The sequence below is a fragment of the Nestor notabilis genome, unplaced genomic scaffold (assembly GCF_000696875.1).
Source record: "Nestor notabilis isolate BGI_N333 unplaced genomic scaffold, ASM69687v1 scaffold22498, whole genome shotgun sequence".
Lineage (NCBI taxonomy): Eukaryota > Metazoa > Chordata > Aves > Psittaciformes > Psittacidae > Nestor > Nestor notabilis.
The window spans coordinates 822-24,940 of NW_009940872.1; the positions used below are offsets into that span (position 1 = coordinate 822).

General features: G+C 47.8%; 1 protein-coding gene across 1 annotated transcript in view; it reads right to left on the bottom strand.

Annotated features, from left to right (window-relative positions):
• Positions 1-23,953, bottom strand: part of LOC104410448 (PH and SEC7 domain-containing protein 2-like) — a gene marked incomplete at both ends in the record, with an annotated part of 24,162 nt that extends 209 nt beyond the window's left edge. Inside the window, 9 exons of the mRNA XM_010020601.1 lie at positions 1,466-1,609; positions 2,506-2,650; positions 3,735-3,892; positions 10,604-10,674; positions 11,841-12,031; positions 15,171-15,214; positions 16,295-16,384; positions 21,548-21,550; positions 23,895-23,953. Of these exons, the coding sequence (XP_010018903.1) occupies positions 1,466-1,609; positions 2,506-2,650; positions 3,735-3,892; positions 10,604-10,674; positions 11,841-12,031; positions 15,171-15,214; positions 16,295-16,384; positions 21,548-21,550; positions 23,895-23,953 (905 nt within the window). The remainder of the gene's footprint in view (positions 1-1,465; positions 1,610-2,505; positions 2,651-3,734; positions 3,893-10,603; positions 10,675-11,840; positions 12,032-15,170; positions 15,215-16,294; positions 16,385-21,547; positions 21,551-23,894) is intronic.
• Positions 23,954-24,119: the final 166 nt, after the last annotated feature.

Below are 24,119 nucleotides of genomic sequence, written 5' to 3' on the forward strand. Positions count from 1 at the left end.
CATGGCATATGTGGAAAGCAGAGGTAGTGCCTCTGCTACTGCAGGAAACCCCATCCTGTATCACCAGGATCCCACTATTCACACCCAACAGGTACTGCTTAACTACAGCACAATGCAAAGCCTGCAAAGACTGACCAACCCGTCTTTGAAAGGGTTGAGGAGAAAGGGGAGAGTTGTGCAAGCCTCTCTGATGGCTTTTAGGGGTCTTGACTGCCACTCTAATTGTACAAGGTAGATACTGGTGGCAATATGTGATCAACAGATCTGTTCCTTCCTTATTTAGGAGTTCCCCTCAATTGATTCAAATACTTCTCCTTGCCATTGTTCCCAGCTAGTGATCCACTTATTGCTGAGTTGTGCCCCCACTGCTCTTCATAGAGCACACACAAAGGGAGGCATCTCATCTTTATTTCAAGGCTAGATGGGACCTCTTTTCATGGACTTGTGTAACAGTCCTCCTTTCCCCTAACCTCTCTGAGGCAGCCTATACTCAGTTCTTTGCACAGAGAAACAAGCATTTCTAGAACACATCTCATAAGAGAGATGAGATGAATTATGCTCTGGTAGTGCCAGCTTCTCCTTGAGAAAAAGCTCAGATGAAGACGTCTCTGCAGGCATCCAAAACAAGGTGGCTGTAAAACGTGAGGCAGCAGCAGGCAACTATTTGAAAGACTGGTACTAAGACAAGGGAACCAGCAGCCAGAAACTGGCTTTGGAGAGTTAGGCTGGATGTTACACAAAAGGGTGGTACAGCCCTGGTATGAGGGACATGGAATATTTCCATCCTTGGAGATTCCTGAGACTTAACCACAAAATGGCACTCTCAGCCTGGGCTAATACTGGGAATGATCCAAGCTGCTGCTTGGAAGCAGGACTAGAGGCCTCCAGAAGTCCCTTCCCACTGACTCCTATGTGGCAGGAATCACATGTTCTGCTGAGCTCTCACTGGAATAAAATATCCCAATCTCCTCCAGTTAAATGCTGCTTAGACTTCTCAGAGAGTTTCAGCTTAGCTACATGCATCCTCAAAGAGAGTGCAATCAGCTGTAATGTTGGTTTTGGCTATATTTACAGAAATGATTGCAGCAAAACAAGATTAATTCTCCCAGGGATTCCCTCAGCTTGTCATTAATGTTGCTGAAGAAGACTGATTCACACTGAGAACTGAACCACTTTCTTACTGGGACCTGAGAAAATGTCAAGTTTCACACAGTAAAGGAAGATTTTCTTTCTCTTATCAGTTTTCCTCTCCTCTAGTTAGACATGACAGAGGGGAGGAAATGTCTGTTATTTCTTTTTTTAGCTTCAGTGCAAAACAGTGAGGCTTGCTGCTGCCCCGAGACACCCATCCAGCTTGTGAGCCCTCATCCTTCTCCCTCCTTTCACAACATCCACTCCAGAGCTCTTAGTTCTCCTCAATCAGTCAAGATATCATTTATTACAGAAAAGATGAAAGTTCCTTTACCTCGAATATTAGGTAATGTTCTTTGAGTCTGTATTCCTCAGCCTCCTTTGACTTGAGGCTCTTCTCTACAGGATGTAATTTATGCTCTGCTAATTCGTCTGCAATCTGCTTCATTTTATTTTCATGAGACCTTAGCTGTTCCTCCTGCCGAGAGAAGCGTGTCAGGTATTAAAACACAGGAGAGCAACACCCAAGTGCACTGCCTGCCTATTGATGTGGGATCTGTCTCTGCAAGGACAGAAGCTCAGCTACTGTGCTGGAGCCAAAGGTGTGCAGTGAACACTTGCAAATTCATCTGATAAGAAGCAGCTGAAACACAGGTATTTGGGTAAGATCAAACCTCAAGCATTACAAGTGCCAAGAGTGGATTTCTCTGTCACCTGGGCTTCTTTAGCATCATAAACACAAAATTCTCTATATCCTTTAACAGCCAGGCAGAATCAGCAGTGTCCCAAGAGAGCTCATCCTGCTCTTTTTGCAGATAAAAGTACCCTCCCTGGGCTCTGAGAAAGGCAACATCTGGCCACATCTGGTTGAGCATATAGGAGCTGTGCCTCTGCCCTGACATTCAGGCTGTTCTCCCGTTCACTTGGGGACCAGTAGCAGTTTGTCCCTACTTTTTGGAGGTGCTAAGGCATGTTGGGCTTTCCCTGGACAGTGCAAACAGAAGCTACTCCTTGGATGGCAGATGCCATCCACAATAAACCAAGGCTATAACCAGCTGTTGGGCTGAGCAGCACTAGCTGCATCGATCTCAGCAACAGAAAGGTGCTGGGATGTGATGGGAGAAGCAATAAACAAGCCAGAATCAACAGCCATACAGGCAGGTGTGTATGCATGGGGCTGCTCCATAACCATTGCAAGGGAAGCATTGGCCAAACACCAAGGATTTGTCACAGTCTGTCCCAGCTGCCCACTCTGCTTCCCTGTTCCTGCCCTGAGCACCTGAATTAGGTAGGAGTTGGGGATGCTCCAGGCAGGCACAGACTGAGCTGTGTGCTGAAGGGCTGGCTTCCATTGCTTCTTCTCTCACGCCTTACCTGGCACAGCTTGGTCATGGATGAAGGCAGGAGCGGGCGGCAGAACTTCTTCATGGAGCAGATTGCAGCTGGGAAGGCTGGTGCAGAGAAAATGGCAGCAACAAGGTTGATTCGCAGAATCCAGGAGAGCATTTCTTCCTTGCTTCTGTTTATGGAGAAGGGAGAAGAGAGGGGGTTTCTGTAAATGCTCCTGACTCAGGACAGCCAGCTCAGAACAGCGCTGGAGCTCCACTTGCCCTCAGGAGGACCGATGGTGGCCTTGCTTTGAAGGCATTCCGGTGCCACCCTGGGTTGTGAGCAGGCGATAGCACTGGCTAACTGGCTCCTCTATAGTACCTGAATGATTTCAGGGCTGTAGTGGGCTTCTTGAAGCCCTGGCAGGCCTCTGTTCCTCCTCAACTGATTGCATTCCCCGAGGAGCTGGGGAGAGGTAGCATGGTGTCAATGGCCAAGGATATCCTGCTCCTTGGAGAGTTAGAGCTACACAGCAGAGGTCCTATGGAGCAGGGTGGACCCCTCATTTGTGTCATTTGTGGGATGCTGCCCAGGATCCCTCATCAGACGGCACTGGTCCTGCCAGCCCTCAAGGGGGTTTCACTGCACAAATTCAGATGTCAAGCTTTAGTTTGACATTAGTGCCTCAGCCCAACTTACAATGTCACCTATCTCAGTACGAGACGAAAACCCCATCAGGCAGAAGATGACTCAATCACACTTGACACTTACAGAGCAACTTTTATCTGCATGGACTAAAGAAAAAAAAATATATAGCCTGGCTGGGGAGGCTCCTTCAGTGAGCTTTAGGTAGTTTCCCCACCAAAATCTGACGAGGGGAACCATCAACTCCTTAGTTCAGTACGCCATATAGATTTTCTCCGTTCCATGGACTGACAAAAGAAGTTAGTAAGGGGAGCCCTTTACTCGGCCCTTTACTTCTCAGTCTCAGAAGGGACTTCTGGAGGCCCTTTACTTCCTGCTCAACACACATTGGTGACACATGAGAAACAACCTCCAGGACTGACAAACAAGTTATCAGGAGTGACAAGTAGGAACGGTGCAGTCCTTTGCACAGCCATGTAGACTTCACCTTTATCCCTCCTGCTCAGCACCTTCCTCCCCATAGGTTTGTCCCCTAAGGAATGTGTCAATTTGGCCAGGTCAGAGGGAGTCTGGTGGTGGCTGGAGGTTGGGCTGCCCATCCAGGCTGTGTGGGACAAGCTGGTACTTACGGGGCCTGGAAGAGGAAGACTCTCCAGTCAGCTGTCTTCAGCTTGAGCACGTTGGACTTCTTGCTGTAGTCAGAGGCTTTGGTGGCTAAGGCGTGGTGCACACGGATGGCATTTTTCAGATCCACTTCAGAGAGGTCTTTGTCAGGTTTATATTCATCCTGTGGAAAGGAACGTTAATTGGATAATGACAACACCACCATTTATAGGCTACTTTAATGAACCTGCCTTTCTCTGTGTGCTATAATCACAGAGTGCCGAGAGCAGGAAAAGCGCTGCTTTGTACCGTAACTGCGAGGAGCTGATAATGATAATAATTAACATCTGGCGAATTCTTCTGTTATTAAGTTCACTGGGAAGATGTGAAGAAGGGGATGAAACTTTTAAATGTAATTATCAATAGTTCTCTCTAACATGGCGTATGCCTGAGGCTCTGGGGGAAGGTTTCTCCAGAGCTTCCCCCAGTGCAGAGCAGGTATCAGCGACATGCCCTGATGCTGCAGCTCTTTGTGGTGGAGCATCTGGGCTTGGGTTCTGCATCATCTCAGGCAGGTCTGGAACAGCAGGATTACTGCCGCCCGTGCACCCCTGTGCAGGTGTGGGGATGGCTGAGCAGTTGCCAGGCTAAGCATGACCCACCTAAACCATGCTTGGCCTCTCTGTAGTACGTGTACTCCTTTGGCAATGTCTGTCATACAATTCATCAGACTGGCACTTGCGAATTGCAGCAGCATTCCCTGTATTCCTGCTTTAGTTTCTGCACTGAAGGACAATTTCACGCAAGTAGGGAATGTAGCAATAACTATATATATCTTATAAATAGAAAGGAAATACCAAACATGGGATTCTGAAAGGATGACCTTGGCATGGCACTTTTTAGGGAAAAAAAGGAGTTCCATCAGTCCTGTGTTTACTCTTTGCTTTCGCAGTGACTGAGCTCCTGGCCACTTATCATATTATTATAATATATACAGATGTAATATAGCCACAAGAAAATAGCCACCCTCCTACGCTGTGCCTTTTCCAGCTCAACATCTTGTCCAGCTGGGTGGTGGGATGGAAGTATGGACAGATGGATGGATCCAGGCATGGATGGGTAGTTGGAAGAAAACCTGGCCCTGGCTAAAGCAAACCACCCCCCACCCCCCTGACCATGTTAGAGGCCGTGTCAGGACATGATGCCTCTGGAAGGGCCTGCCCTGCCCTGCTGACGGTGGTGCAAACCTACAAAACTAATTCACTCTTCTGTTTTGCTTTCCTTGACTGTCCTTAGCTGTCAGCACAGGGATGGCTCTGTCTGAAGGTGATGGTCTATGTGTCCCATCCCTTCCTTAGTTTTCATTTTCCTTAGCTAGGCCTTGGTCTGTTCTGCAGATTTGTGAAAAGATGCTTTTCCCCCCTGTGTCCTGGTGGTACAAATCCAGGGAAAAGCCATGCTACAGTCTCCTGGTTGCCAGCCTCAGTAAGGCTGTTCTCTGATTTGCCCTTCTGAGCACCAGGAACCAGCACTCCCCAGCCCATGGACATTGTTCCCCCAGATCCTTGCTCCTGATGAGAAATAAGCTTCTGAAGCCTTTCCTTCCCTCTTTTTTTGAAGCAGACATCCCACCTGGCAGGGTGGTTGCCATACTGTGTTCACTGGCACATGATAACTTGCCCTTTGGCACAGGCTCCTGGCTCATGCAACTGCCTTCTTAAGGGTGAACCCCAAAGAAAAGCCCTGGATTTCCTGCAGAGGAAAGGGTGGCTGCTGCTGGCACCCTGTGTTCAGGGTGATATCCAGAAGGGCTGCACTGCATCACGGTATAGATGACCTTTCCACAGTGGACATTTCAGGAGCCAGAGGAAAGAGCTATTAACCTTTTAACAAACAAAAACAAATGCTTTGCCCTGTGAAGACATAATATGTTACTCGTTTAGAGAGGAATAGTTGCTTGAGGAAGACATTGCTGCTCAGGCCTCATATATTGTAAAAAGATTTCCAATTCTGGATGTTTTTCCAAGGCAGAAGTTCTTTGGATCTGAATAAATCTGGTTGTGATGCCCCTGATCTCCCATTTCAAGATAAGCTTTCTGAAAATACAAGTGCAAATTGCTAGGCTTAATTGCATGTGAAAAGGAGAAACTGCCACTGCTGCCAACTTGTTTGACTGATGCAGATCTTCACCTCGAATAGTATCATCATGTATTTCCTCTACTGATTTCAGACTCACAGGCATCAATATAGATGTAAGAAAAAGCCAAATCTTCTTTTTTCTAACACTGCGCCTAGTAAATCAGCATAACATTGAATCAAGCAGGTTTCTCTGCCTTCTGCCTCCCTGCTGGTGGAAACAGGCTGTGTTTGCAAGAGGACATGATGCTGGAGGCTCACTTATGCACTTAATGCCTGTGCTGCTATAGTCGTAATTATACGTATGGCTGTTGCTGCTGGGAGACCTCTGTGTGCTTTTAAACAGGTACCCTCCACACACAGCTCCAATGCTGTACAATGCCTCACACACACAGCTGGAGCCCACCACGGTGCTCAGCACTTACACTATGGTGTAGGCTACACCATGTAGCCTTTCCCTGGAGAATAATCCCATGCCCTCCAGCAAAGCATGTCAGCTCTGCTCTGAAGCCTCAAGCAGCTTCTCTGCATTTTGTCTCACTCCCTTTCCGAGCTTTGATGTCAGTTTAAGTGCATGCACAAACTGCTGCAGAGGAAGAGACATGTCCAAAACCATAACAGTAACTCAGATGCTTTCAGTGAAGGGATTAACTCTCAAAGAAACCAATTCATACTAAAACATAAGCAGTATCATATTTGGAGTAACTTCAGGCAATGTCTTGTCCATGCTATAGTACCACTAACCTCACTCTCACCTTTTTCATGCTGTTATTATCCTGCCGTACAATTCCTGGCAAAGGAGTTAATTTGGTATCACAGGGATGCTGAATTTGTGTCTTACATGTCCTTCACTGTTCACACAGATAATTCTCACTGGGAAATCGGCAAGGTATGCTGTGCCACACCATTCCAGTTACCCTTAGCCCCAGCCCTTGAATGGTGACATTTTATTTCCCCATAGATTCAGCAATTTTCAGAGTCTGTTTTGGTGATATCTTATGAAGAAATTGAGCCCAGATGTGGATGCTTTGTTTCAGAATCCCTCTAAATTAATTTCATATTCTTTCAGCTTTTAATGTTGATGGTGTAGACAGACTGCATTCATGTGCCTCTCCTGCCTGCACAAAGGCTCTGCTTAAACATGCATGACTACCCCCTTGCCTGGGATTAGTTTCAGCCATGGCAAAGCTCCATCAGTTCACTTTGCTCATGCCAATTCTCCCCTGTCACCCACCCGTGTGAGTGAGTGGTGGGAGATCCATAAATAATACGAATTCCCCAGCTTTAAACTTGTTTTGTCGAGAAAATATGCCTGTCTTTTGTGCCTGGCTCTGTAGGGAACCTGGATGGGGTGAGAGAGCCCAGTGTCATGGTCCTGCTGTCCTCTCCTCTGTACTCAGCACTACTCAGCACCAGTCCTGAGCAGTGATGGGAATATGGACATGGAACTATATAGATTTTTCATGATCTGGCTTGTGAGTGGGTTTTCTTCCTTTTCCTTTTATTCAGCTCACCTCTACCAGCCTAAATGAACCATTTAATGAGGAAAGCCAACCACTGTGCCCTTTTCAGTCTGGTCATGAAATTGGTTCTCCAAGTAACACTACCATGTCAAGGGCCTGCCTGCATGGGACAGCATCTGTGGCTTAGGGCTGCAGTGGGAACTCCTTCATGGTTTGGGGCTGGAAGACCTGCACCCTTTCCAGTACTTCCATATAAAAGCACTTCATGCTTTATAGCTCTCCATCACGCCTCTCAGTACCCCTCTATGTGCGGTGATTAAGGGTTATTATCCCCATTTCACAAAGGTGAAGTAAGTTGCCAAAGGCCATGGAGTGAGTCAGTGCCCAGTGCAGATTAGAGCACAGAAGAGGTGCGCCCTGCTCCCTACATTTCTTCCCCCAGACTGTGCTGCATCCCTTTAGGGGATCAAGCAATTGCTTCAACAGACAATGCTAGAACACGCTAATCCAGCAATTAACACTGGCGAGTCAGTGACATGTGACATCTCCCCATCAGCAGTTTATGGCTGTTGCCCGAATTGCTTCAAACAAACTTCTACCTGTCCACCCACCCACTCTTCTGCCTATTTTACATCCACCTCTTTCCGCATCTGCCCATTCCTCACTTCTATACATCTATGCCCCCAGACCCTCCTTCCTGCCTCCCCCCACCTTCCCTCTCTCTCTCACTCTTATTTCTACTCAACTTGCTCCCCAAAACCAAATTGAGTATAGTTTCCTATTAAACTTCTGTGAATTTCCTATTAAAGCCGAGATTCTTAGTTTGGCCTGAGCAAAAAAAAACTGGAACAGACTGAACCTGTGCTCCACGGCATCAGGTGGGTCTGGAAGCAGGTATTTTCTCCTCTATCTCCACATCAGAAAAGCTTTTCCCAGTGATTCGTGACCAAGTCATCTTCTACTCATGTTTATTTGCAGGCATCTTCCTCTGAGAGCTTGGGAGGCTGGCCCACTTTTCCTTCTCTCATTGTGCAACTTTTTTGTTCTGCAAACCACCCCATAGGCAAGAAATTGCACTAAGAATCCACAGGGCAGGTGGATGTTTAACACCTGCTTGTAGTGATGGGAATGCTTGGAAGTGGCAGGGCAAGGACTTTGTCTTCATGGTCTCATGCTTCTTCCCTGTCTCTGCAAGCCTGATAGACACTGTCTACAGCCCAGCCCAAGGAATCCTTTGAAGGGGACCATATAGTCTGGCAGCATCTCAAGACTAAGAAACCCCTCTGCCCAAATCCTTTGTCCAAACATTCCTCAGGTTAACTTTTGTTGTTGTTCAGAATTATACTTCCTTGGGGGCACCCTTGACAATTCTGGTTCCTCCTGCTGATTACACATCAGTCATGGCTGTTATTTATCAGACAGTTTCATAATCTAGATATATCTGAGGTGTTTTACTTCTTCAGTCCTTGTCTATAAAGCCCTCAATCTCTTAACCATTTACTCCTGAAGGTCATCTAGATAAGAACATGTCTTCTGGCTGACATGTCGGTCTCAGCCTCACTCTCTTTTTAAATTTTAAACCTCGTACTAACATAAGGAACTGTGTTAATACAACAGTCTGGATGGTTACGCTCCTAGCTGTGCACAGCAAAGAAAACCCAACCCTTCTGCCCCATCAGCAGCAAAGACACTCGGTGTTGGCTTCATGGCTCTTTCTACTGTGGTCCAAGCAGTCAAGAAAACCTTCAGTAAACTGAAGCAAACAGCATGGGAAGAAAATCCTGTCCTGAAAGAGTATTTCATTCTGAATATACCCCCTCAACAGACTCATCCCAAGAGACATTGATCTTGGTAAAAGACTCATTTAGTTCCAAACAGTTCCTGTGATTTTGATGAAATTGCATTCTTCCCCCCACCCCTCCCCCCGCCCATAATAAAACTGTCATAAAATTAAATGTTAATGGTAAGTCCTCATGTATAACCCATGGTCAAAATGAGGATCTCTTTGGTGGACTCCATGTGGAGGCTTGTAACAAGACAAGAGTCTGAGATGTAGGAAGGCGGCTGCTGACTCGAAGAATGACACACTTTGAGAGATGGAGAAGATCTATATGCTGCAGCTTTCGTCAGCTGCAGAAGACAGTGGCAAGGCTGTAAAAACACCACTTGGCTAAGAGCAACCCATACTGTAAATTACAACTGGCTGCTGCCAGACGTCTGTTGGCTTTATGACGTGTGCCATAGGATCTGGCAAAACATGAGAACCATTGGGGTGTGCTACAAGCTCTGAGTCATAATTCCGTGCTGCCCTGAGGATCTTTCTGCCTTCCTTATATAATCCAGTGTTTGTTTACTCTCATTGCTTTGGAGATAATGCTTGCAGTGCCTTGGAACATCTACTCACAGGGAGTGCTGTTCCAGCAAGGTGAGTTCAATGGGTTACTCCATAGCATGTGCTACCTACTAATGTAGTTCAGTCTTAGTTCAGTGGGTTATGCCATGCATGATGAACATGCATTTGGCATCCTTGGCTGGCTCACACTGACATTCAAGTGAGCCCCTATCCAGGTTTCTTAGATTTTCCCACAGAAAAGACTATCCATGGAAAATCCTCCTAGCATCCAAGTGTCTCGAAAGGCAGAGATAGAAATGCTATAGCACGCAAGGAAGCTCTTCCATGATGACTTTGCCTCCAGTGAGGACCTGAGATTTATACTTGCATTTAGAGGCTGCTACAGAATGAACAGATATGAAGAGAGGCAGAAAATGTCACTTGGCAACCCATGGATGGACCCAGTGCAGCGAGGTCCCGATGCAGAAGATAAACTTTAAGCATGGTCTATATGAGACTCAGTGAAGCTGCTCATAATCAAATCTATGCCAGCAAATAAAACAATAGGCAGGATAAGACTGGTCTGATGCTTTGCCTCTTCAGCTTCCCATTGCATGTCTCACCTTATTTCAGCAACTCCATATCATCTGTTCATTCATCATCCCCAACAGCTCCTACTTACTGGGACATTTCTGCAGAAATCTTGCATCAGTGTTCCCTCTTTCACACTTATTCCTGTATTGCCCTCTTCTGAGCCTGTGTATAGTGCCCTTAACATGACCACCACCACCAAAGATGATAGCATGTTCCAGTTCTGTATACTGGTCTCCAGATGCAGATGTCCATGCATGCATTAGAACACGGATTCACTCTACTTGTATCTCTGGGTCTCCTTTTTAGGACAGTATTACTGCTTTGGAGACAGCATGAAACATCAAATGGGATAGCCTATCATCTCAGTTACCTTTTGTAAATAAAGGACGGTCCCTTTAAGCACAGCATAAAATTTCTTCCAACCTCTTCTTCCTCTGGGAGCTAAAAAAGGAAGAACATTGAATTATACATGTCTGCTTCTGCCAGTGCTGTTTGACCTTCATATTTCTGACAAAACAAACCCTTCTCCTGACCCACCACCAGCACACATTAATGCCCAGACATTATATACCTCCAAGCTATTGCTTATGAGTCATTTGTCTCTAGGGACACATTGCTGAGAGATATGGGCTGGGAGATGCAGCCTTCCAGCAGGACACAAGCAGGTAAAAAACTGAGATGAGCTGTTATAGGGCTACCAGTGGACATGTGCAGGAAGTCTCTGGTCCTCCAAATCCAGGTTCATGTTCCTTTGACTAAGTGCTTGAGGAGCAGAGACATTCCTTGAGCTTTTCTGCTTCAGATGAGTTAGGCAGATATACCCTGGCCAAGGCAGCTTCTGTTCCACTGACAAGGGAGCATTACCACCAGCTGTCTTGATGGACTTGGGGACAGGCAGCTTGCTGAAAGATGGAAAAGGACAGGAGGTGAGGGGAGCCATCCACATCACCACAAGACAGCTGACCCTCCAAGCATGGGCCATTAGGAAAGTGCTCCAAGCAAGGGAGGTCTTCGGTGGTAATCTCTCTTCAAGAGTGCACTGACTGGGCCAATCATACCATTAGCAAAAGGGGTTATTCAAGGTTTTATTAATCTGTGCTCACTGACAGTGCCCAAATAAATTTTCCTTTACCTTTCCTGTCATTCCATATGCTGTCAGCAGAGCTGTGATGCATCCTGCTGCCCAGCCAGCACACAGCAGCTGTTCCCAGCACATGGCAGGATACGGACAGAAACAAAGCTTCAAAAACCAGACCAACACCACGGCTGGGGTTGAGGTGGGCAACTGCTGTAGAACCAGCCTCACCCCATTGCTTACAGTATGGGATTCAGGGTTATGCCCATGAGCAGGACAGAAGACTAGGTCTACCTGTGTGGGACAGATTCCTTGGCAGTGAGAAGGGAAGAATGAGTCCTCCTGAAAACATTCATGTCTACCAATGCCTCAGAACACCCTCCTGTCCCTGTGTCCTGGCACTCATGGATCTGGGAATCTATCCTGTGTTCCCCTGGAAGTGGTGAGGAGATGCAGGAGAGCCAGGGAGGAGGCTAGGGCAAGGCTCTGCTACTGCCTGGGGCACATCTCCTCCCACCCCATTAACACGTACTTCTCTTCCCATCCATGTCTGCATGGGTTTTCCGTGTGAGGACACCATGCTTGTAGGTGACTGCATTCAGCGCCTGGGGGATGTCCAGGAAGGGGTTGCTGCTGTCAACAATCCTTGTCACTTTCTTCGCACTGGCTCCAAATTTGTCATCTACCAGCTCCGAGAGTGACTTCCTCAGCTCGTCCTCATCGCTTGGAAACAAAGTCAGAGAAGAGATTGAGTGGAGGACACATGGGTCGGGTTACAGTGTGCCCCATCTGCTCTGGTTTCAAAGAGAGTTCTTTATTACAAGGCTAGTCTAAGAAAGACAATGGAGATACAGGGACCTTAGCACTCAGTGGGCCAATGGTGGTGATCTGGACATAGCTGGGAGCAGTGTTGGTGGCAGGCACCTGTTCCAGTGAGGCTACTCAAAGCAGGTAATGAATGGGTGCTTGTATGAACACCAGGAAGCTGCAGACATGCCATTGCTGAGGACTACAAGCATGCCACGGGGACAGTCTCCAATTCTGTGCCCTAAAATGAGAGGTCTTTTGCTGAAGATTAGCTATCACCAGGGTTTCTCAACCTCTGAGAGGCGGTCCCTGGGGCCTCCTAGATACTGAAGGAGCTTAAGGAATGTCCTCTGCATCTCTGAGGAACAGAAGTCCTGAAGACATCAGGAAGATGGGCCACTTTATCAAAACCCACAAACCCTGGAATGGGTTATACATCAGCTCCCCATTTGTGTCCTCAGAATGGGCCAGCAGAGAGAAAGAAATGCTGGTCTTTTCCATAAAAACTGCTTCTCCTCACAGATCTCCTGGTCCTGGACCCTGGACAGCAAGGGCTGAGCAGCTACAGGAAGTGTCCACTGACTCCACAGAGCCTGTTTGGAGTAAAATCTACTCTGGCACATAGAAACTAGAATTTGAATGGGAAGTGATATTTCCCAGTGTCCCTGGGACACTGAGGAGGAAAAGCAAACAGAGAATTTCTGCCCGGTGTGACATGTCAATGTCTAAATGGTATCTGCAAACTTAGGTTGCAGATTAGATCGGGACCAAACCTCAGCTGAGGAGTGACCTAGGGATGAATCCACTATCTGGGATGAAGACAAGGATGATTTCTCAGCCCTCAGCACCAACAGAAGCCCTGGGGCTTAGGCAGAACCCAGGCAATATGTTTAGGTAGAGAGTTGGTGTGGCTCAGTTACCTGAGCTGCACCAGAGGAACCCCTCTGAGCTCCTGCTTTCTGCTGGGATGACGGTCATATACGTGCCTGTCTGCTTGGCCTTTGTGAACAAGGGCATTTCATTCGCTGGGATGACAAGGACAGAAGGCAGAAGCAAGCAGGGAGATGAGTGTCTTGCCTGTGCAAGGTTACAACTCAGTGCCATGTAGCAGATACACCACATCCAGGAGCATCCATCCCACAGCAGAGAAGCTGAGTGGTCTCCCGTGTTGCAGCCTGTCCATCTGCAACCAAGCAGGGCACCCTGCAGCAAGGCAGATCCCAGGCCAGTGTGGGGTGAATGATGGGGTGCAAGGATACAAGCAGGGTTGGGTAGAGGAGGGCAGGAGCAGGGTAGGTGCTGCTGAGTGGAGCTGCAGCACTGCAGTGGGACCCCAGGGTGCTGACACCCCTCGGATGTGCCCAGCCATGCAACGTGTGCTGGCAGGCGTTGTGTAACCACTGCCTGCATCCAGCGAGCAGATGCACTTATGCTGAACTCCCCTTATATAAACCATCCCACCAGCACCTTCTGCGGAGCTACAGAGCTCCCTCTCGTGACCACGTCCACCGGCCGACCTGCTGCAAAGCTGGCGCCGCTGCTTTCCTGTCGCACAGATGGCGTGCAAGAAGACATACAAGATGACATTTCTGGACTGAAATTGATGCTACATCACCTGCTAAGAAACCACTACCCCTCCAGGGCCACTGCTGGCTGTGTCCATCCCAAAGGAGACAGCAGCCCACGGCGAGCACTGCTGTCATCAGGTCATGGCTGACAATGGAGGCTCCTGCTCTGCAAAGCTTGACCCAGGTAGCTGGGGAGGGAGGTAGGATCAAACCATCTCCAGACACTTTTCTGGCCAGGACAATAAGAGAAGAGCAGGTGACAGAGATAATGGCCTAGAAGGTCCTCCTCAGTACCATGACCCTCTGGAGACAGTCAGTGGTCTGAGGCTAAGAAGGAGAAGAGGGAGAGGGAGACATGTCCACTGTGTTAGCTTAAAGCCCCAGGTCTGTCATGGGGTTCCCCATGGCATCAGTGGGGAGGCATTTGGACTGGGAGCACAGTGCACTTCTCGCTGAGGGTCCTGCCCTGTGCACTGGCAGGGGTTGTGTAGCAGAGCAGGTGAAGAAAGGCTGAGGAAAATGCTGTGTGAACCTTTCTCGCAGAGGCCATCATGCTGTTCCCAGACTTGTTTCAGGGTAACAAATGATGATCTGGAGGAGGAGAAAGTGCATCTCACTGAGTTTGTGGACAACCTAAAAGTGAGAGGTACAGGGCCACCACTCAGAGACACAGGAGCATCACTACATGCAGCATCCCAGTACGGCACTGGGGTGGAGTGGTCCTGCAGAAGGGTCGGATGGGGCTGACTGGCTGGGCAGCAGCTCTGCAGAAACGGCCCTGGGGCTCCTGGTGAACAGCAGGATGAACAGGAGCAGCCAGTGGGCTGTGTAACAGCGGCACTGTGAGGAGGCGAAGAGAAGTGATCCTCCTCCTCTACTATGCATTCATCACATTGACACAGCAAACGGTATTGGGCACCCAGTAGAGGAATGGGTATCAACAAGGTGCAGAGAGTTCAACTGAGGTTCTCTATCCCTGGGCGTTTTCAGGATCAAACTGGACAAAGACCTGAGCATCCTGGTCTGAATTCAATGTTGAACGTACTTAGAGGAGGAAGCTGGACTGGAGATCTGACAAGGTCCCTTCCTGCCTGACTGATTCTCTAATACTATTTCCAAAAGAAACCACGTGGAAGAGATGGAAAGTCTCAGTGGCCAAAAGAACACCAAATCTCAAGCTCCTTGTGCAAAGACCTCTAAAGCACCTGAGGAGGGGCCAGCATTTATAGATGTAATAGCAAACAAAAGAGGGCATTCCCTTCATGTAGATTATGCCTGTGGACCCTGTGTCCACAGACTGCCATCAACCTCCCCATCTGCTTTGTGTCTAAGCCATAAATAAACCCAGCTTGCCTACAGAAGGAACTTCAGTGTTTATGGGCTTGGCAGGAAATGTTCTGGGAGCTTCTGGGGCTAAAGACATGACTCAAGACCTCTCAGTTACTTTGAAAGACACATTCTCTCTCAAATGCTTAACATATACTTACATGGCCCACTCCAGCTTCTCATTCTTGATGGAGTTATATAGTGTCTGAAACAAGAACATGGTATTAGGTGTGTCTCTCATGGAAGACATGTCTGGGTTGTGGAGACCATCTCTTCCACACCCTGTGTTCTTGGAGAGTAACTTCCTTGCTGAACTGTCCTGGAGAAGTATTCACCAGTGAGCAGGACAACTGCTGTGCTGCTAGACCCCTTTCTGTCTATGTGCCATGCTAGGTATTGGGCTGGACACATCAGCAGCAGAGGGTCTGGTAGCCAGCCCTGCTCAGAAGCTTGTGCATGACATTTTGGACTAATTCTGGGTGCTGCACCTAGTCCTGAGTGAATCCTGGCCTACATAAATAAGGTAGAAGACTCTGGGGTGTGCCCAGACACCTCCAATGTCTCACTCAGTTAGGGGACAGAGACAGTAAAAGCTTGAACACTGCCCTGAGAAGCAGGGGAGGGATGAATGACTTTGGGGATGAGCTTTTCTAGTTCCTCCCCTGCATAATTCCAGCGACTTTCCTGGGGCACTGGAAAGAAGCAGTAATGGGCTGGGAAATGTGGAGGTAAGGTGGCCCTGTCCATACTGAGGGGTGGGGTAGACTGAGGTCTGCTGTTAACTAAAGCACAATGTGACACCCTTATGTAGCATCAGTCATTTCAACCTCCTTCCATACAGCAAAATCCAGGTGGTGTTAAACCACACAGGAGAAAATACTCACTTTGGGGGTTTTACCAGTATCCCATAGTACTGAACTGGTTGTGTTGGAGCATCTAATTACATGGAAGTGAAGGCAAAGAAAAGTCTCAGTGCCAGATGGTCATATTTGGAGGTGGGGGGTACCTTGTTCTGTTCATGGTCTGGTGCACCACAGAGCTACCATGGGGAAGAGGGATCCTGGTATGTTCTGAGGGCAGATGTGCCACAAATCTGGATAAAACACCACCGGGGATCAGAGTCTGGTGTCTCACTGCTTGGCAAAGCTGTCTATGTGGGTTGCATTCTTCTAATGAAACAACTATGCACTGGAAAATGCTGATTCAAGGGCTCAGTGTCCCAGCAGGACTAGGTGGCACTACAATAACAATGACAGTATCCCACTGTCTATTTATATCACGTTACCTTCAGCAAATCCTTTGCAAAGTCTTTCCCATCATTCAGCCCATCCAGGTTTGCTATGAACTGTTGACACGACATCTTCTTGCCAATATTCTGTAAGGCAAAGAAGCAGCTCATTAAACTTCTGCAGAGTTTTGACTTTTAACTTTTAAAGAAGAATTTTATGTGTAGTGGTGAAGTCTGGGTTTGCCCCAAAAGCTCAAAGCTGAAAGGTCTTCTACTCTGGTTTTCTATTGGGCTCTTTGTTTTATTTGCTAATTGCCAGCACCAGACATTTCAAATGACCTCTTTTTTAATGGTGGAGATGAAAAAGATGAAAATAACTTCTCCAGCTCTTTCTCCAAACTTTCTAAGTGATGTCACCTCTGGTATCCAGGTTGGTCCTGGTACAAGGTCCGCACCTCAAAACTCAAACCAAACACTCAGACTGCCTTGAAACTGCAATGCCTGATGCGTATCCAAGCCTGCCATGTGACGAATTGTGTGAGCATGCAGTGTGAGCATCTGAAGACAGTCAGCAATGACTCGTCCTTCACAGAAACTTATTTTTGATTATCATTGTGAAAAGACATGATCCAGCTACTGGTGCCGTGTGAACCTGAGTGCTGTGGAATGTGAGGGCTGTACAGGTACACCGGGAAAAATTCACAACCTGGAACACACCCATCACCAACTAAGGCCAAGACTATTTGGTGCTAAGGCTGCCAGGTCATCTGGCACCCAGATATCAGTCTGTGTCATCTGTTCTCCCAAATCCCTGAGCATAGCCAGACGAGTCACTTTCTTAGCCTGCTAGGGCCAAGGGCTGGAGGCAGGAAGCCTTTTTCCAAGCCTCCCCTTGAAATCATACCTCTCCAAAGGGCTGGAGCAGAGGTGGAAGAGTCAGTGGGAATTGTAGGGGAATCTGATACCACAAAGGAAAGATAGATGTTTCCAGTGCTATATTGCAGCCTTCACACCCTGGAGTGAAGTCCCCAGGGACAGACCCTGTAGTGACAGCACATGGAGTGGACACTGGAGTTAGTGAAGGAAAAGCATGAGCTGACGCCAGCAGTCCTAAAGCACCCTGACACTGGGTAGGCTTTGCATGAAAGTATTGACAAGATGCCCGTCCCAGGAGGAGCTGGGAGGATGGCCAAGAACAGAGCCAGGACCCTGCTTAGGCACTCAGTGAGGAGGAAGGGCCTCACTGGGTCATTGGGAAGAAGGGGATGAAGCTGCAGCAGATGATTTATCACATACCCTGCAGGGCAAGATGTGTCTTCTGTGCAAGAAAATAACCTCTTGAAAGAGTCTGACACCAGAACCCCCTGCTCACAAACATGCACAACAGCTCACCGGGAGGCTTCTCCCCAAGAGAAAGCATTAGCTAAGACTGAGGCCTTGGGATTAGCCCATAGTGTGTGTGTGTCCGTCCCCACCCCGTCATCTCTGTGTGCAGACACACTGTTTGGCTGCACAGGGAGCCGGCGCTGCATCTGAGCACCTCTGTCTCATAATTATGCCTTCTGTCCATGCCAGCTCCAGGTGAGCTGGCACCCTTGATAGAGGAGGGAAAAGAGGAATAATGCACTGCTACAAACCTGCAGTGCCTAGGGACATGGTGCAGCAGAAATCAAGACTCAGCCGTCTTTGCTTTCTCACAGGGAAGCTGCACAGTTGATGCCCACAACTTCACCCCATAGCTAGAAACTACTGCCAGCCTAGAGAGCTGCAGGGAAACCTGCAGACATGCTGTGTTCTCAGCAGAAGGAAGAGAGATTTGTGTACTTGATGGCCAGGGAATAACAGAAAGAAAGCCAGCAGGACAATGCATGTGGATGCAGGAAGGAAGGAGGGTGAGGGAGTAGGTACAAAATGCAGTAATGAGCCTCCATGAGGGCAGGAGTTTGGAGGTCAGGCAGGTATGTTGCCTGGGACCTTGAGGCACCGCATTACTTTGTATAGAGAGAATGTGACTACTTCTACCCCTACCTTGAGGCAGGAGAGCAGAGTGCACAGCACAGGTCTTTCTACCTGCAGAGATCCTTCTCCAGTGGGCCAGCAAAGAATGCAGAGGCTAACACATTTTAGGAATGAGTGGATACAGTGAGACAGAGTGGCACAAGTTACCAGCCTCAAGGCCCTTTTTTGGGTTTCTACATACTGCATCCAGGGTATGTATTAATCTTAGGGGATGGCTTCTTTTTTATCCTGTGTCTCTTTCTCTTTTGCAAGATCTTTGAGCTCAAGCTGAGACAGCAGCCACACTGTGGAGAAACAGCTAATTGGTGAGCAATTGAGAAGGATGAAAACATACCCTTTGTCTGACAACCAGAAGAGGTGATGAGAAAGCTCCAGCAAGGATGCTAATACTGTGAATCAGCTTGTTGGACAAGGTTGTCGAACACCGCAGAGTCAGGAGCAGGACTGAGGCTGGCTGTCAGTAGGATTGATAACAGCCTGCTGGGGGGGCTCGGATGAAGTGCAACTTCAAGTCAACAATATCTTAACACTTCAGCTTTCTGCTTTGAGAAATGGGCTGCAGCCAACCACACAAATACAAAGCCCTACAAGTGCCTCCAAATCAACACCAGCTGAACAGAGGAAATGAAAAACCACTCCAGGACACACTGCAGCTTCACTTGACCAACACTTGCAAAGAAATAGTTCTGTGATCACAAGTGACCCACGATTAACAGAACCAGCACCAGGCACTGCCTGAGCTTTCGCTCAGTATTTAGCAAGTATGGGGAAACCCAGGCACGACCCTAGAAAGGGGCACTCTGAGAGCACCTTCTTACACCATTGGTCATCTTGCTGATTCAGCAACATCATCATGTGCGGACATAATCTTCAGGTAAATGTATCTGCACACCTCAAAGCTCAGAGTTCAGATATTCTCTGTCCCCTGCTGAAGTGAGACCTCTGTGTAGGGAGATACATCTTCATTTATGACCAGCCACACAGACAGGAATATTTTGCTTTTTTGGTGGTGCATCAGTCACTTACCAGCAATAGAAAAAGCCAGTGAGGCTGCTTCACAGCCATACAGAGCTACTATTCCTGATATATCCCCCCTGGCAGAAAGGAACTTCATCCCATCTTGCTCCAAGCCATGCAGCAAAGCATGAGAAATCACTACCAGACAATCAGCTGCCACCATGGTGTGCCTGGATGGAGAGCAACTGAGTGAACAGCGGATTAAACAGATGAGAAGGAATCATTAGGTAAATGGGTAGACAGAGTATGGGAATGGATGGACAGAGGTGGATGGGTGCAGAAAGTGTGTGAGAATGGAGAGATGCAGAGATAAGGTGCATGACAGTGGTTAGAGTGCATTAGAATAAATTAGGAAGGATGAGATCGATTTGATGGTGAATGGACAGGGCTGATCCTGACATCCCACTATTTCAACCCAGTGTAACTCTCGTTTACAGTTCCTGGGGTTCTTGCCTCCTCTGAGCCTCAGCAGCTGAGCTGACTCACCCAAGATGATTGCAGAGCACCTCCTGAAGCATCCAGGATGGCTCTGTCCACCTCCAGAAGACTCTGGGCAGTAGTCTGGCATTCCTTGGCTGTTGCCAAGCCTCAGCATTAGGAGGCTGGGCACGTGAGTATGGAGCTGGGTGCTCAGTGGGAAAAGCAGGTACTGTGTGAAAGACCAAGGAGGAGCTCTTCTGGGGCCCAGAGGCTGTGGAGGGTTGTTCTCCCCAGCACTCCCTCTGTGAGGTGTTAAATCACTTCAAGTTCTGGCATCAAACAGCTCAGCTGCAAAGTGGTGTACATCTCCTCTGAGCTCCCCAGCACAAGCATCTTGCCCCTAGCAGGCCCTGCTATTACTCAGGCTCTTCTGATCTCTCCCAAATACTCATCTTCAGGGGGAAAACCCCAGACAACTACATTTGATCACCAGCATGAAGTGATGGTCATTGGTCTGACTGGACCAAGGGATCTGGTAGTGGATGTGATCTAGGCTGCAGGAACAGAACCACACTGCTGCAGGGAACAAACCTGCAAATGTTGGGTATCGATGGCTCCTTGGCCAGGCAAAGCTGCTGTGGGCAGACTGGTGTCACTCTGCACATGATGCTAACCATTGCTTGCATCTCAAGGCTCTTCAGCTCTCCAAATGCTACTTACACGGCAGCGCTAACACCAAACCATATGCTTGGCTTAAGGACAATATAAGCGGGTTTGTAAGATTAATAGTAATGGACATGTAGAGTGAGGAGCTGTCAGGGATCCCATCTCAAGCTTTGTTTAGTGGCCATGAGAGCTGCTGGCCTGATTTCAAACAAACATTAAAGCTTGTCACATTACGATGTGACTCCAGCAGCTGGGCTTTGCTGAAGTACCAAAATGCAACCACAAGTGCTGGTGGTGCCTTGGTGTTGGTCTGTCACAGTCCTTCCATGGCCAGCAGTTCTGAACAAGGAGGGATAACACTGGCAGCTGAAAATGGGACATCCCAAAGCTTTGTCTCCAAGGGACAGAGATGGAGCTGAGGAACATTTACTTTGTCATAAGATCTCCTGGAGCTCAAAGAACACCAGCAGAGCAAGGTAGAGAGCTGCAGCAACCTGGGTTATACTACAAGGCTTGTAATGTTTGATGGTGACTGCTGGCTTTTAAGCAAGTCTGGGTGGTTCTATGAAAATGAAAATGTCATTTTAAAGACAGTAAGTTTTCTGGACAGTTTGGAGTCAGGATTTGAGTCTACCTGCTGTAGAAAATCAACAGTACTAAGGTAATACTCCACCGTGGCCAGTACCATGTTTTAAATATCATGTTTTAAAGCCAGTCTTACCACTTTTAAGCCTGGACGCAGTACATGCTGAATGCTGATGGAATGGTGAACTAACCCATTCTAGAGACACTGCTGCAGGGAACTGCCCCTTTACAGAAACACCTCAACCACCCTTTCCTAACCGAAGGAATTTCCCACTCCATGGCAATGTACAGGAAAACACTGAGACACAGACACAATATAAAACTAGGAAATTAAATAGTGATGTACAATATCATGACAGCATCTTTAACAAAAAGGGGTGAGAGATCAAGTGACACCATCCCAGGTACAGAGCAGCTTATGGAGGTTTCTATACAGAAGGAGAATTTCATGTGATGCATATCAGCTGCTAATGGGTTGCTAAGTAGTGAAGGACACTGCATAACCACTGAGGGATCCAGACAAACAAAAGTCTTTCTTTAACATAGAAAAAACAAGTCAAATGCCAGTGCTTTAAAGCAAAACACTAGAATGACTGCACTTACCACCTGGTAAAGGGTTAAAGAGCAGAAAGAGAGGTTCCAGGAGCAGAAGGAAGAAAACAAAAAAGGAGGAGAAGGAGAAGAAGAAATTAATGTTACATGCGAAAAAATAAAGAGAAGATTTTTCACAGAAAAGCTCAGGCATTTCTACACCTGCCCAAAAGAAATCTGCTTTTCCTCTGCCTAGATAGCATGACATCATTTCTTCTTACCAGGCCTCTTAGCCAGCTTGTCAATGAAAATAGAAATGGCGAGGTTTTAGAGGTTTAGGGTTGGGGGTTTTTTTTGGCCTTTTCAATAATCTCTATCTTCCCAGAGACATATTTCAGATTTTTCAATTAAAAAACTAGACAAAATAAGATGGTTTTGGAATGAGGTTGCATACTTTGCCTTCTGCCACAATGCTGCTTGCTGCAGGAAGTGCTTTGCTGAAAATACTTTCTTGGCTCCACCCATTGCTGATGAAGGATGAATGCTTTGTGAGAGCTTCCCAGGAGCTGGCCCCTCTGACATCCCACCACATGCTAGACATGTTACTGGCAGCATTGTGGGTGGGATTGAAACCAATGGCCAGTGTACCACAGGTCACAGGCTGTCTGGTCCCCAAAGGATGAGGGGGATCATACAGCAGCTGTAGCCGGTTTGGTGCAGGCCACAGTTCACATCTGGAAAAGATGGTCTTGTAGACACCAGTAATTCCCTTCATTGACTGCAGTGTTCAAACCTTGCCACTATCATGAAGGCAGTACCTGTGCTGTAATGATGGGGAGGGTCTCCCCAAGTAGACCATCAGGATGGCATTGGTGAAGCTGGTGGCCTTTACATCTTTGCCATAATAGGCAAAGAGCAGTCCTGTAGTGTTCTCACCCCCCACAGAAGGCTCCTGTCAAAGGTGATTGTAAACCAGTATACAAAATGGGCTATGACCTACTGCCGCCTCCTTAACAGGCAAAAGCAGGGCAAGCCTCTGCAGATGCACAACCAATTGTTACAGCTGGAGGCAGAAGAGGACACCAATAACACAGCTTGGAGATCATGGGCTTGTGGGTCAGAAAAAGGGTGTGTGGGTTTCACATGCACAAGCTGCTAAAAAAACCACACATCCCCCATCCCGTCCACTGCTATTCCCCCTCCAACTTCACATAACTTCTGGGTAGTCTGTGGCTCCAGGTCTGAGCTCTCAGAGGGGCTATGAAAGAAGGTACTTCAGTGACCTGAGGCTTGATGAGCCCCTCTACACCTGGGAAGGGGGCAGAGCCCCCTGAGGCTTACAGCCATGCTTTATGCACCATAAGTCTGGAGAGCAGGAAGGAGTTTTGCATTAATAGTGCCTACAGCCTTCCACAGCACTGAGCAGTGTGCAGTCCATGCATACCCCATGTGTGCCACAAGTATCTCCAAGAGTAGACAATGCCCCAGTGCTGTCACCTGTGCGCAGACTCCCCTCTGCAGTTAGTTTTCTGAATTTTCATTTCTTTCTGTTGTTCCCATTATTATAATCAGTCTTGTTATTGTTGGTATTATTTCTATTATCACTGTATTTTATTTCAGTTATTAAACTGCTCTTATCTCAACCTGCAGGTTTTACAGTCTTCCAAGGGTGCACAATGTCCCAGTGCTGTCCCCTGTGCCTAGGCACATCTCCCCCCCTCCCCACAGTTATTTTTCTTCCCACTCTTCTCTGTTCTTTACACTCTGGTTGACCTTTTAGGAAAGAAAAAACTTGTGCCACCTGAAAGAGCCTCTAAAAGGTCGTGAGAGGCCTTCTGACAGCCTCTGCTGTTCTCTAACCATACCTTTGGGCACTGAGCTCTGCTCATCCTGCCCTTTGTCCAGAGGCTTCTCTGATACAGAACTCTCCAGTGGCTGTCTGTTATGTCTTAAGGAAAAGGAGCAGCTGTGAATTACTTAATGTTTTGGAACAGAAGCTCAAATCCAGACCTGTATGAAACCACTGTCTCCCTTGCAGCAGTTTCTGGTGTTCGCACTGCAAGAAATTGCAGCACAAGTGGTGCTGCTGCTTGCCAGCCTCACAGGGACTGGTGGTGAAGAGCTCTCCATGAGAGCTTGTGGGACAGAGCTGATGCATTCAACAGGTCCTGGGAAGAAAGCTGCATTGCCTGTGCCTGTATAAGAGCTGACGTCAGCAGGAGACACGCCTTTGGCTTGAGTGTGGAGTGATACTCAGAGGACTGTCCCTCAGGTCTGGACCTGGAACCCAAAACTCCCCACATGGAGCTGGTCAGAGTACTGACACCTATCTCAATTTTCCAGCAACACATCCTGCATAAGGACAGAACTCTATACCAGGAAGGAAAATGGAGAGGATGCATCTGCAAGTGCTACTTACGTGGCCATGAAGGTCTGTGTTTAGCAGCATCAGGGCACAGGTGAGCGTATGAATCCCATCTGGAACACACAAGTCCGATGTCTGTGATTACTCCCCTTCCCATGCAGTTTCGGTGTTTGCTGTCTTGACAGCCCACCCATTGCTAAACCAAGGGTGGTTGCTATATCTGGGGACCTTAAAGAATACTCATTTCCTTCCACTGCATAAAATAGTTTAAAAATATAT